General features: G+C 41.9%; 1 protein-coding gene across 2 annotated transcripts in view; it reads left to right on the top strand.

The window, feature by feature from the left end:
* The window catches only part of LOC110987332 (uncharacterized), a 45431-nt gene extending 33590 nt beyond the window's left edge, over positions 1–11841 (top strand). For both annotated transcript variants that reach the window (XM_087129859.1, XM_022249989.2), the window contains 16 exons: positions 235–379; positions 718–850; positions 1170–1303; positions 1539–1767; positions 2277–2467; positions 2669–2875; positions 3357–3599; positions 4293–4463; positions 5397–5603; positions 5980–6155; positions 6582–6720; positions 7465–7653; positions 8490–8660; positions 8810–8933; positions 9635–9741; positions 10434–11841. In XM_087129859.1, coding sequence (XP_086985985.1) covers positions 235–379; positions 718–850; positions 1170–1303; positions 1539–1767; positions 2277–2467; positions 2669–2875; positions 3357–3599; positions 4293–4463; positions 5397–5603; positions 5980–6155; positions 6582–6720; positions 7465–7653; positions 8490–8660; positions 8810–8933; positions 9635–9741; positions 10434–10543 — 2676 coding nt within the window. In that variant the 3' untranslated portion in view covers positions 10544–11841. The remainder of the gene's footprint in view (positions 1–234; positions 380–717; positions 851–1169; positions 1304–1538; positions 1768–2276; positions 2468–2668; positions 2876–3356; positions 3600–4292; positions 4464–5396; positions 5604–5979; positions 6156–6581; positions 6721–7464; positions 7654–8489; positions 8661–8809; positions 8934–9634; positions 9742–10433) is intronic.
* Positions 11842–14619: the final 2778 nt, after the last annotated feature.

The following is a 14619-nucleotide window of genomic DNA, read 5'->3' as shown; positions in this document are numbered from 1 at the left end:
GTGCCATTCCTGACCATCACAATTTCTCCAGAAAGAGCTAGTTTCATTTCATTTCCAGAATATTGTCACCATTTGTCATTAGATTTGTATTACCAGAGCTGTTAATTAACCAAATTGGTATGTTGTGTTCTTTAATGGTCAGACCAAATGTGGTCATGGTCGCGCAAGGAAATATCCAGAAAAAGTCTGACATACCTGCCTTCTCGTGAATGAACCCCTGCCCCCAAACTGCAGGTGGCAGATTTCAATTGTGAGTGCCCCGCTGGCTACAGAGGGCGTCATTGCGAGGAGGAAATCAACGAGTGTGAGTCCAGCCCTTGTCTCAACGGAGGTAGCTGCGTGGATGGAGTGGGGGAATTCACATGTGATTGTCCATCCGGTAGGCCAACGTTTCCCGAAACTTCAGTTATCACTTAACAGGTTCCTTGTATAAGACATACGTCCCTCCAAAAGACCTCCCTCCTTAAAACCTTTACCTGACCTAAAGCAACGATTCCTAGTGGAGTGTGCCACCAAGTAGTTGCCCCAAAGATTCCACTTTTCACTGCAGCTTAAAATTTGGGCTGATTTCCTGAGTTAAGTCATTTGATTCAAGCAAGTGTAAAAAGTATTTGTAAATGTAGTCATTTACATACATAGAAGTTTCAATTTTTTTCAAGAAAGATGTACATTACAGTTTTTCAGTACTGTTGAATGAACTGCTGGTTTCTTTTGAAGATTTCACCGGTCCCCTGTGCAATGTACCAGTGAGAATCCTGCCCAATTCGTGCTCTGACGGCATGTGTGCTAACGATGCTACATGCATACCCCAAGGCGACAGCTTCACTTGTGCCTGTGCAGATGGATACAGGTGAATCTTTGTGTGATGTTTGCCGTGAGAAATCACTACTCAGACATATACTAAAAAAATCATACTTCAGATCTAAATGCCATAATAAATGGATATTTATAAAGGATATTGTCGTCCAACATTTGCAGTCAACTTATTTTATACCTCGAGAGCAAAGTTTTAGTGACAGGAATTGTCTCAAAAGTTTGGGAAAATGCTACTATTGGGATAAAAGTACCTTTTGAATGGAATGGAAGACTAACCTTTGACCTTTTTGATAATTTCATTGTGTGCTGAGGTGCCGAAGTGTTATTGTGTTGGTATTTTTCTTGTCCCACAGTGGTGAACTTTGCGATGTAGACGTCGATGAATGTCAGAGCCAGCCTTGCCAACATCAAGCTTCGTGCATAGATGACATCAATGCTTACCAGTGTGTTTGCCTACCGGGATACACAGGGGTCTACTGTGAAACGGGTAATGTTCTGAAATTTTGAATTGTTTGCAAACATGCAAGAAGTCTTTTGCAGTCTGGACGTGAAGCTTTAATCTTTGTGCAATATTTTGATCAGAAACCACAAGGGAAATGAATTTCAGTTTTCTGTCAAGTAAGGACGGCGTTTTTCAATGAGTTTTTCAAAGTGAGTCTCCCTAAAATGTTATTAACTGGTAATGTACCCATTTGTTTATTTTCATCTGTTGCCCACCGTAGAATTGTCAGCAGACTTTGATGTGGTGTTCTCCAATGCTACGGCCTCTGACCTCATCCAGGTCAGAGAGATCAGTGGCATGACCTCTGCTGACCTCTCTGAACTCTCCTTGGCATTGTGGTTCAACTCGTCTGCTTGCACTAGCGGCATCGTCATGGTGAAGTTGTCCAGCGGGTCAGCGGCCATCGTCGAAGTCAGAAATCCGTGCAACCTTCTACTCCAACTTCACGGGTGAGTGGTAAAGGGAGGTTCGAACTCTGGAAGTCATCTTTGTTTTTTTCTCCGCTGCTTTTGATTAGTCACTGAACACAGTGTCCATCTCTAAGTGCAGTTAACAAAATGAGCCAGTTCACTATTCCAACGGCGCTTGCCCACACAGAAGCATGTTAAAAGTCGTTCTGGAACAGCAGTACATATACATGAGGTCAGCCTAATCATCACAGCTGTATGCCCTGCCTGTTTGAAATATTGAGCTGGCTCATTGGAATGCTGATTTCCAGTGAGTTGAGAGCGACCGCAATATAATTTGAAATTTCACCTACTGTTGAGTACTTTGCAGCCCACTTGAATGCATTATGATGGCGTTATGCAGCTCCGATCGTCATCAAGTTATTTTTACGATGCAATTTTACCAGTTGAGCAGTATCAAACCGATTGTTTATAGGCCTGTCTGCGTTGGGATGAGAGAACATCTTGCTGTTGATCTCATGCCTCCTTGTCTTTCATTTCTTGTTCTCCAGTCGCAGTGTTGCTGTTGGCACACAGAAAGACTTCTGCGATGGACGATGGCACAACCTCATGCTAGTCTTGAAATATCTGACGAATTTGGAGTGGAAGTTTTTCATGGACCAGTCGCTGGCAGCTGAGGGAGCTGTGGCAAGCGTCACAACGAGTATTCCGAGTGGTTTGGCACTAACGATTGGCCATGAAGGTGAGATTTCTTTCAGGGGTCATCCATTGGTTGCTCGCAATCTCTTATAAGTTTCATGCTATAAAGCTGACATGCAGTGACATATTTACCAAAACTCTTGTGTGTGTGATTCCCAGATGTTGGCATTGAAGTTGTTTCAATGGAGATTAAAGGGATTAAAGAAATCTTAGTTGGAGTTATCATCGTCTTATTTTTGCTCAGTGGACTCCGAGACCGGTCCACGTGATTGCCAGTTCCAGCTTACAGGCCTCAACATATGGAAGGAGGCCCTGAATGAAGTCGAGGTGTCAGACATCGCCTCCTACTGCATTCCGTTCCCACCCGGCAATGCCTTCGCGTGGGGTCAAATGATGGCGCTGCCCGGGGCTAGCATCACGCACACATTGAGGGCGCCATCAATCTGCGACGGTAAGTAAAACCACAGCCTGTAAATACAGAAAGAGGCAGAAGGCTAGACATGAGGTGAATTTCTCTTTTAAAGATTTGATCTTCTCTTAAGCCAGGATTTCATTTTGCAGTGGGATGACGTTTTCTGTATAATTATCAGCATCCTATCAACACTGTAGGAGGCCAGTCTGCCCCTCATGTTAACACCTGCCTGATCTCCTTGTGTTAATGTGGCCAACACGGATAACTACCCCTAGATCTATTGGGTACGCCATACCCTCCTCTGAGAGTGGAGCTTGTACCAGACCAATTAATATTCTGGAACTAGGTTTGAGGATTAGTTTTTGTTTATGAATTATAGGTCTTCATTGTCAGTGCCTTGCTTTGCACATTGCTAAGCATTTCAGATCGGCAAGCCCTATTTTTCCATGCAGCAGTGTTACTGAAATGCCTCAGTGTCATTTTACTTTCATCACAATATCCTCTCTTTTCTTGCTCAAAGACTACGATGAGTGCTCCAGTGCTCCCTGTGAGCACGGCGGAACCTGCGACGACCAGCTCCACACCTTCTTCTGCTATTGCCCCGAAGGCTGGCTAGGGGACAGATGCCAGGACGTGTTTGACCTCTGTTCTCTGAACCCTTGCCAGAATGATGGAACGTGCCACAGCGATCCCTTTGGGTTCTGGTGCCAATGCATTATGGGATACACTGGCAGGGTGTGCAATATCGAGATTGATGAGACTGGTAAGTTATAGAATTTCACCCCTTCAACCAAAAATTGTAACCGTATGAATTTCTTGGGACTAGCAAGTACTTTTATACAACCTTTTCCCCCAACCAACCAATCCCAAAACAGATATGAAATCTTTCTCCTGGTGTAGGATCAATAAAATTGTTAAAAGAGTAATATTAAATACCTACTCAATGTTAAGATTTTTTATAAAAGACTGAAATGTACATTAAAATCCTGAAAGGACAGTTACATAAAATATTCAGCACAATCGGGTATAGGAACGATTAAAACACTCAGATGACATAAAAAGCACGTATGTTACAGTAACAAAATTGAAATAAAAAGACACCTCACCCATAGTATCAAAAAGACCACCACCAGTAAACAAACAATACCAAACATTACACACGTCCATAAAAACAGCAAATTGCAGTACTTAGCCAACCTTTACCATATCATTGGCCAGCAAAGGTAAAAGTTGTCATACAAACTGTTTATTAAAATGATGAATTGCTCTCGGAAGAAATGAGAACCTGTGATGGTTGGTTTCTATCAAAGAGGGAACTAACAGTGAACCAACATTGGATTACTGACCATGATCCAGATCTGCGTGAGACAACCGGTCCCCTATTACCTGGTAAATAGTATTTTGCATCTTCACGAGATTTGAAGTGGTAATACAAGAAAGTTGTTCCTTTTAACAGTTGACGGTCAGTGGAGTACATGGCAGGCTTGGTCGCAGTGCTCCAAGACTTGCGGAAGGGGTAGTCAGCTTCGTTTGCGGTTTTGTGACAACCCCGAGCCCCAAAACGGAGGAGCCCCGTGTCAGGGGGCCGGCTACCAAGCAGAGCAGTGCAACACAGAAAGATGCCCAAGTAGGTCATAAAGTCAACAAAGCTAGAATACTAACAAAGGAATTCAGCTTATTTCAAGCCATCTTGGCAGACCTTTAACCTGTAAACAGATGTGAGACTGTCAACGAGGTATTCTGAGTTCCTCAGAGTAATCAGAGAGTGAAAACACAAGACAGACAATGGCCATGAAGAAGCAAATCAGCATGTCGTCAAAACTGTGTCAGTACCAAAGATCGTATAGCACCAAAGGCACAAGATAGATAACTCTGCCCAAAAGATGTAATTACCATGGGTGCCATTTGAGCAAGCAATATGCCTGCGCAGTTTATGGTAATGCTTGGGCACAGGTTTACCAGGTGCACGTGCCAGCCGCAGCGCTTGCGCCTGTTTATTAATGTGCATGGCATGCATGCGATTACAACGTTTTACGTGTATTCACGGTGAAGTTCGCCATCTTGCTATACAATCTTTGGTCCATACATACAAAGTAAGTAGACACGTATGCCGCTGTCTCTAAACCATGCCTTTTAACTATAGAAAAATCTGGAACTTTTTAACCCCTTCGCACCGGGAACTGTTGACAGCTGCAGCTTTGTGTGCGGATTAGTGCATACCACACATACAGTCTATTCACCATGCAGCTGCTGGTTCAATGGGGCCTGCTGATGGACAAAGCCTTCCATTCAGGGCATACCACAGCCCAGCAGTCACAGTCAAAAGAATTACCGGCGCAAATAGGTTAAAAAGTAGTTAGACAAGGGTCAGTTTCATCTTCTGCCTAGGTTCATTGGAGACAAATCATCTGTTTTAAATTTGAATGAAAAACATTGTGATTCCAGAATTGCTCAAGGGAAGACTTGTGTTTTCGACTTCTTCTCTCTGCTCTTAAATTGGTTTGAACTTGTTCTTGTGCACTGATCCATGGAAATTATTTGCATCAAATTTTGTCATCAGCTTGTCCTGTTCTGCGCAGTCCATTGCGTGGCTTCATCGCTTGCAACGAGTCTGATGCCGGTGAGAAATCTTGCCGTATCTCATGTCGCGACGGCTATGCCTTCGCCACAACACCACAGAGCGAGTACCGGTGTGGTCCAAGTACGGACTACGTGTGGGACCACAATCCTGAGAACAGTCGCTCGGTTCGGCTACCCAGCTGTAACTGTACGTTTTTTTTGTGTCATTATTTATCTCAGAGACAAAAAATATTTAGAAAAACTTGGTGACAACCTCTGCAAACATTTAAACATACAATCACAACTATTAACCAGCAAGATGATAGAGTTCCTGAGTTGTTTAACCAAATTGTTAATCTACACCATATTGATTGGTATATTTGTGGGTTCCAGAACTGGGCGACAGATTTCTTGAACTACCAAACTGCCCTTCACATGTTACAGTTGTTAGGTTTTAAGAAACAAATTTGCTTAAGATCAGTGTGTATAGCAAAGAATATTTTCAAATTGTGAAACATGCATGACTATTGAATTGGCTTGAATTTGAAAATACATCATTTTTTGTCTCTTTGTCTGTCTGGCAGTGTTGGTTCCCCGTGTTGCTGTGTCAGCCAACATCACCCTGACGTACCCTGATCTTCAGTGCTACTCGCTGAGTGACCAGCTTAACATCTATGCTCATGCCTCCGCCTCACTGCACAATGCCACGCAGGGGTCCACGGGCTGCCTGGCACTTCAGACCTGTGCTGCTAATGTCACCGTGAGTATTCGGTGTTGTTGCCCGCTCAACTTTCTATTGTACGAAGTATTCCTCCTTATAGAGGGTTTGCATGGGTGCCATCTTGCAGGCCAGTTCTTTTGTTCCACAGGGTATGCATAAAGGAGGTTTCCCTGTGGAACAAAAGAACTACCCTGCAAGATGGCTACCATGCAAAGCCTCAATTGGTACTCATTCAAGCGTGGGTTCAGAAGTCAGCAGTAGCGAATATCCTTTTCTGTGCACTGTATATTTTATAAACATCTCCTATGACATCACCAACTAAAGAAGTTGATTTTGCAACATTCTCTGTCTGTCATTTTTACTAAGTGGGTGGTCACAGCCCCGATTTGGCACCATGTCGTCAAGTTTTTTAAGTTGGCTTTAGGAATTAGTCAGCAAGCATTGGTTTTGATCATGATGTTCCAGGTGTCCAACTGTGACGTGCGCAGTCATCGCACCTCAAGGGCCACGTTACGAAAGAAGAAGTCCACAGCCCCCATCAAACTGACCATCTGGGTCACCCTGCCTGACCATGACAATGACACTGTCAGTGACATCCTGGACAGTAAGTGTCAAACCTTGTGTTGGAGATGGGTCCATTCTAATCACAGCAACAATTTTAAATTACAGGTTTAGACCTCACACTGACAAGCTTACTCGGGCAGGACTCGAACCCACAACGTCCTGCTTACTAGTGCAGACGTCTTAACCACTTAACCACCGAGCTTGCCAGAGTCAGCTGGCTGATCCAAGTCAGGTGTAGCACTGGCTACCATAAAACCAAAGTAATCTGGAAAAAGTGTCCATTGTGTGCAGTCTTTTCTATGTTCATGCTGTAGAAGATCATTCACAAGCATTCTTCAACACCGAGCAGAACGTACCCTTGCAGAGATAAAATTTGGTAGGGAGGGTTACGTCAAACAGTGAGACTGGTGTCTAAAGGAATGGGCAGGAACCAATATGTCGAAGTAGACCTGCTTGATTTGATTAACTTGACTGATTTCATAAACTTTGTTGATCTCTTATGAATGATTACTGCTGGCCCTACACCTACAGTAAAATTGTTTAGGTTGTTTTGTGTTTTTAATGAGACCTGGCTAATTTGATAAACCTAATTGATTTGATTAAGCTGATTGATTTGACAAAGCTGATTTATTGCTAAATGTGATTGATTTTATCAACCTCATTGATCCTGTGTGAAGGATTACTGCTGGCCAAATATATACAGCAGATTTATGAGGGGTGAGTTTTGCTTGTCACATGCTTACTTATACTTTTCATTCATTTTTTTTCTACGTGTCTTTTGTAGATGGCACAACACGTCTAGATATGGAGCTTGATTCGACCTTGATGAGTCTGTCTGAACGCATGGAACAGGGAGATTTCGGCATCGAGCATGACGGAGAAGTCTGTCAGCCTGATCTGGACACCATGAGCACTGATGACTGGGATGTGTGCCCGGAGGGGAGCGTGGAAAGTGAACAGAAAGGATTTTGCAGTGAGTACCAAAGTCTTCATAATAGCTTCAGCAAGCTGAATATTGTACCCAAAAACTCTGGTACTGAGGTTGTAGTGCACTGCGTATCCACTCCGAGCAGGAACAAAAGAGGGCATATTTTGAAATGAAATTGACAATCCTTTGGTACTCAGGCACCGCATAGCTGCACAACTTCATGTGCGTTTAATGCAGCACATTCTGAGTACACGCAACAATTAGGCTAGAATGTGTTGTCTTCGTCTGCACGCCAAACACGTGCCAGAACCCTATTGGAAAACTTAGTACCATCTGTCTTTCTTTCACCAGTGAGGGTGCACTTCAGCTCGGCGTGAATTGCAGTTACCTTATCTAGACTTGAATCCTCAGCTTGCTTCTCTGGGGAGAAGGTTAAGCTCTTTAACACTGTACTTTTCTTGGTCAGCTTTCCAGCTTGGGTTTTCTGTAAAATAAAGCTACTTATTACGCTTCTGAATGCATGAACACAGCAAGTGTATTGAAGAGACGGGGAACAACATCTTTGTAGATCTAGTACAGGAACGTGGATAGCGCTGTGTAACATATTCATGAGGATCAATGAAGGACACATCACATGTCCATGTGCACAAATGGCATGAAATGCACCATACCAATTTTTATCTTGATGTGCACAAAACCCATAATGCATTAGAATCAATACTCAGCAGAAATGGTGTTTACAGTGCCTATCATCTGTAGTGCCATTTTACAGGAAAACACCAAGGGGATAATTTGTGAACCACAAACTCTTCACGCTCTGACCATCAGAAGTGAAAAAGTTCCCTTTTAATCAGCTTTTTATGTTGCTTATTTTGTTTCAGTCCAATGCGCCAAAGGTATGATCTGGGCGTGGGACGGCCACAAATATGACTACATCTACAAACCCTGTCCCGTCAACACCTACAAAGATGAATGGGAGAACATCTGTTGGCACTGCCCCGAAGGAACAGTGACAAGTGGCCCAGGGGCAACTAACATCAGTGAATGCTTTGGTATGTGCTGCCAACTTTGCCAGGGAATGGACATTCACAGAAATGCAAATCTGAATTTAAATCACAAGTCTGAAGCCGGTGCTCAGATGGGGAACGTTGCCGACGTATTTATGTAAATGCAAAGTTTGTTCTGTATTTCTCTTTTTCAGACCCACAAGTCGGCCAAAACTCTGGAGTTGGAATGAATAACGTGAAAGTGATTGCCGTTTGTGTTGCTGGCGTCGGGTTAATCCTCATTGTTTCAGCTATCGCATTCATGACACTCAAACTGAAGTAAGTTGAATTTAGTGAACACAGCAAGCCCTGGAACTGTGTAATATTTTCAATTTGAAAGAAAGGCTGGGCTGGCAATAATTTTTTAAATATCCTCCAAGCCTGGAGACACCTCACCCTGTTTAATTTATCCCAGTGGAATTCAGACAATTGAGCTAACAACCATGGTTCAAGAACTTCAAAGAAGTGTATTATTTGTTTAATTAAAAAAAATTCATTTATTCATTTTTTATTTCATTTTTTTAATAATTTTTTGGTTTTTGTTATTTTTTTTTCTGAACTTAATTTTCCCCCTTATTTTTAGATTTATATTTCTAGGAGTTGATTGCCCTTAGTCATGCCTTTCTTAATTCAACGATTAGGCCTTTTAATTTTCAGTTATTGACAGATAAATTGACCCTGAGTCCTCTTTTTTTGGGGGGGTTACATTTTACATGATTTGTTCTTTTGTTCCTGCTCTAGTTGCTATTATCGTAATGTACATACAATTTTTCTTTTTTTTCAATTTTATGTTTTGTTGCAGAGCCCCAATGAAAACCAGCTTCGGCTGTTTGGGGCCTACACTGGGTGAATAAGGAAATTAATTAATTAATAAACTTTGCCCAGTTCAAACTTCTATAACTTATTTAATTGATTGCAAGGCAATGCGTGAACATACCTGCCTACATCGTTACCCAAAGCAAATTATTATTACTTTACAGGAAGCAGAAACCAGAGGACAAGTTCTCCATGGTTGATAAGCCCTCTCCTGTTCACATCATCCCTGACATCTTCCAAGGGAGACCATCTAATGACAAGAGCAAGCTAGGTAGCATGAATCACCAAACCAGTAACTTTTTCATGGCTTCCAAGCCTTTGGAAAAATTGTTGTGAATTCTTATAATATTTTCCCGGTGCAGTGTGTATACATGCGATATGCGAGAAGACGGAACACATGCAGTTCTTACGCATTTGCCGATGTCTGGAAACAAGATTTATTCAGGATTTGGGCAATCAGGAAAAGGCATTAGAGACAGGCCTGGTTTATAATGGGATAAAAGTTGGTGAAAATAACATTTGCTTGTCCAAAGTTCAGCTGCATGGGCATTGCTAGCAGGGTAGTATTGCGCATTTGGAAGTAACACTCAAGTGGTTTCACTGGTAGTGTTTTCAATTTTTTTATCGCTAAAGGGGTAGGTAGGTAAGTAAGCAGTCCATAGCAGGGGTAGGTAGGTAAGTAAGCAGTCCATAGCAGGGGTAGGTAGGTAAGTAAGCAGTCCATAGTAGATGGTATGTATCTTTTTAAAGTTGCACGCCCCTCCGATCAACCCCCGAACGAAGAGAAAAACAAACTGAAAAACAAAACAACGCCCTCAAACAGCAGCAGAAAATGCCCGAGGATGAACTTACAAACATATAGCAAGTTACGGACAACAGTAGTTGTTTAAACTCTTCCTCGATATTTATCCACTTCCTCAAGCAATTATGCAAAATTTCATCACAGTTTCTCTTTCTATGCAGATGAGCCAGCTGCCAGCCCTGTCGGCGAAGCCCTTGCTGAAGCCACGCCCACTTCCTCTGATGAGCAGAACTTGAGTGGACTGCTGCAGCTGCCCAATACCAAACTCTAGTCGTTCTCCAAGCTGGACGGATACCGTTGCAGGAGTTTCACATTGCTAAATAGTCACTCTTCAAATGCCAAAATTATCACTCTTGTTATAAGCGTCTTTTCTGAGAATAGACAGCAAACCTCATCATTATGTAGAGTTAAAAGCCTGGTATACAAGTTAAAAGAAGCAAACATATTTAAAGGGTATCCAATAAATTTTAGAAAGCGCTTTCAATTCTGGAAAGTTTTGTAATAGTTTCATTTACACTGGCGGTGTGCTAGTTGAGGTTATCACTGTACACAGATTATATTTTGTTGTAATCAGACTAGTTGAGCAAATATATCATAATACAGCATGTTTATTGGACAAGCCCCTTTTGCAACCTTCATTTGAAAAATGAGTCCATTATTTTTCCACGATGTGCATAATATTGGTAATCGGTAGACTCCTTCCCCTTTTCAAATATTGACCAATAAAGTTCAACTTCTACCCATGTGTGATGCTTACTATTTAGGATCAGTCAAAGTTGGCTTTACTGAAGGAAATTAGGTAACTCTAGTATGTGTTTTGAAGGAGCTGGCCCTGTAATTAATACCGGAGCATGATGAACGGTGTTACTCAGACTTTCTTTGGAGGTTTTCAGCTTCTAACTAGTCTCTTCGATGTGATTTCTGTTCAGCTGTTCAGAACATTGAGTGAGCGATGATGTTGCTGTGTTTGTTTTTCAAATAACTTCCCAGAACTGTTCTGTATTTTTGGATAATTTCCGAAGATTTTTGGATGAATACCTTTCCACAAACGTTTTCAAGTTTTTATGCCGCCAGGAGCCTCAGGCGATTTCCGTTTGCAGAACTAGACAATCATCAACTGTACTGGTACCCCAAAGAAGCCTCGCCTGTTTCCATGGAAACCTTACAAAGAAACCAGAGTGAAAGAGGCAGGGCAATGTTTCAATTTGCAGAATTAATTGAGGTCCATTGGCTCAAAATGTGACTCATCGAATGATTTATAAATGCATTGTTTTGCACTGAATATATCATCGTTTGTTAAGGTCAGATCTTTTAGTTAAGTAATTTTAAATTTGGTCTTGATTAGAGTTTGTCAGTTTTTGATAGATCTCATTGTCAGGTATGCTTTGTAGTTTCCTGCATCTTACACATGTACTTCAGCTTTTCTATCCATGTAAGAAATGGTTTGTAGCCTAGTTTATTACCAAACATCAAAGCTGTAGGCTTGATAATCTTGTCTGTTTCGTTTTTAAATAAATGCTTTCAGTGTTATATGCTCAAAAATAAAGCGCCTTTATTTCTGAAATTGTATATGTACTTTTTAACCAATTTTTTTGGTGTTGTTTGGTTCTGATCAGTGGATTTTTGTATTTGTTTGTGTGAACTGAGAAGGCAAGAGAGATGTAAATCATGTAGTTTTTTTTGGGCTTGTTCAGTTATTTTTCATTTCAACAGAGGACGCCCTGGGTGGATGTCTGCTTGGCACATTCACTTTCTTGTTTGGGTTACGAGCCCACGTACCGCCGCGAGAGGGCGTATTACGACTGCCCATAGATTGCGCTGCTTCACGCTTAAGGATCTTTGTAAATAGCTGAACTTCAACAAATAAGAGGGGGGAGGAGCTTCTCTGGCGTTCGAGACGCACATCAAATTAAAGCCCATTTTATGGTTTTTCATTAACCTATGACTTTTGAAGATATTTTTTTCCACGGAAGGTCACTCCTAAGAAACAGTGGTGATTAGAAGCCCCCGCCATTATGAAATTTCGATGCTTACACTTCTCGAAAAATAGACCGTTTTCGGCCACCGATTTCTTCCAAATCTCACCCAGACACAAGCTGGCATTCGTTTTGCTCACCTAAACCTGTCTTCGCTAAAAATATTTTAATTTCACGGACCACATTTCGTGGAGAATTTGACTGCATAGCGCGAGTAGGTTTTGGCTGATTTACTGGCCAGCAACCCCATGCACTAATAAACTGTCCACATGCGTTGCCACAGCGCCACTATCTCCAATTTGAAGGGTGGAATCAAGACTTTTTTCTAATTGTGAGCACATCACAAATACGTTACAAGGTGTCATCTGCCCACACACACATTGTCCCCTCATTGTCACAATGTACCAGGAGCAAACGCCCAGATTTTTGCCTTGTTCCCAGGGGCGTAAATCCTCTTACACATTTTTGGGCGGCTTTGAGTGTTTTATTTAACTTTCAATCAAGCAAAATTATATCCAACCGTATAAAAGGACAAAGTTCTAAAGACGTTACAAAAACAGAAAATCGGCAAATTGTCAAAAATTAAGGCTGCAGCAAGGGAAAGGCTTTCGAATTTGCAGGCATGAGTATAAAGTAGCAAGTTTGATAAGAATCGAATGTGTTAAAACGTTATGCATACAAATTTAATGTTCTCAAATGACTAAATGACTATTTAATAGACTAATATTTGTTCAGTGGATATTCTCTGTGGTAAACTTGCTATTTCCTCATCCCACAGCCAGCTGACCCTGACTCCAATGAATGCAAGGATATCCTGAAAACGTGCTTCCAGGTTACCAGCCACCCCACCACCCACGGCCAGGAGTCGACTGGAGGCATCCCTTCCATTTGGCGCTTTGCCTTCTCGGACGGTTGTTTTTCCTCAACTCGGCAGAAATAGATGACTGTGAAAGTCACCACACAACCTTGCGTACCGTGAAGAAAACACATGTGGGAAATATTGAACAAGGAAATTATTCACGCATGTACATAACTGCGGATAAAACTTGCATGTCGCTGACTCATTTGGAAATTACTATTCTTGAATGAGCACAAGAAACCATTCAACTATTATAGGCTATTTTTGTAGAACAAAAAGCCTAGATGCAGCGCAGATATTTGTGCCAGACAAAAGTCGATACAGTGCTACAGATGTAGGTATTGTAGCAAAGAAAATCATTTTACATGTTGAAAAACGGTTTGTCTTGACTGCCCAGAGGTTCTTCCAGTTTTCCTTGATTTGATTTCATACAAATCCCAGTGGAGGTACTTTTGACTTTTTTTTTTACTCCATTTTCTTCGTTGGCCTCTGTGGCCTCTTTCAACCACTCTAGCTACGCAACTTTGTCTTCTAAATCAAAGTCAGACTCATCTTTTCTGACAATTCGTCATCTCCGTTTTGTATTCTTTTAATCTTGCATGTAGTCTCAGTTCCTGTGATTTGTATTTGCGATTCTTCAATTGACGTGTTTCCAAAGCGTGTTCAGAATTATTCACATCAGAATATTTTGATTAACTAGCTTCAAGATCAACGTCAAAAGCTTTCAATTTAGTTTGTCCTTCTGCATGTACATTTTCTGGATGACTTCGTGAAGTATGTGTCTCTTCGTCCGAAGCTTTTCTTACAACGGTGACAAGCAATCAAGACGTTTGACTGCAGTGACATTCATGTCGAATCTTGGAAGAACGATCGTGAGATGACAAGAACCTGGTGAAATCAGGCCCTTAACTAGGACTTTTCGAGGGAGGGGTAAAGTAAACTCCTGAAGAGGGGATTGGCCGAAGCGAAAAACACCGAAACGCAGCTTTTGTGCCCAAAATGTTAAAGCTCAAAATCTGTTCTCACTTCAAAAGCAAACCTTGTAGTCTCGCGGGGGTGCGGACGCACCCCCATGCACCCCCTATAGTTACGGGCTAGTAAAACAGTTTGATATAACTACTCACTTGCTCTTGTTCATTCCGTCTTTTGTTCCTCATTTGCTCATTCCTTGCTCATTCTGCTCTTAATAAATTTGTTGGTTTGGGGCAACGAGATGTGGTAGAAATGAGCAATAAAGCGCTCTGACGAACCCCAGCAGAGTCCTATAGGGACGTCTTACGTCACATTTTGACGAAGTCCGGCAGGCAAATCTTGTTGTGCGTTCATAAATAAAAAAATCGTGATTCTCTCAGTCAGTTGATTACATTTAATCGGCGTTTGCACTTTTTAATTATGCCTGAATAAACAAATGTACAGCAGACGTTAAATCTGTCAATAACCGGAAGGTGGGGTCTCACCAGGGGAAATCCTCTGGCTGGCAGGGGGATTCCCCGACTAGTCCAAAGGGACGTC

This window comes from Acanthaster planci, linkage group LG19 (assembly GCF_054643075.1).
Source record: "Acanthaster planci isolate LZ-2023a linkage group LG19, COTS_SCS, whole genome shotgun sequence".
Classification (NCBI taxonomy): domain Eukaryota; kingdom Metazoa; phylum Echinodermata; class Asteroidea; order Valvatida; family Acanthasteridae; genus Acanthaster; species Acanthaster planci.
This window is presented reverse-complemented; position numbering and strand designations above follow the sequence as displayed.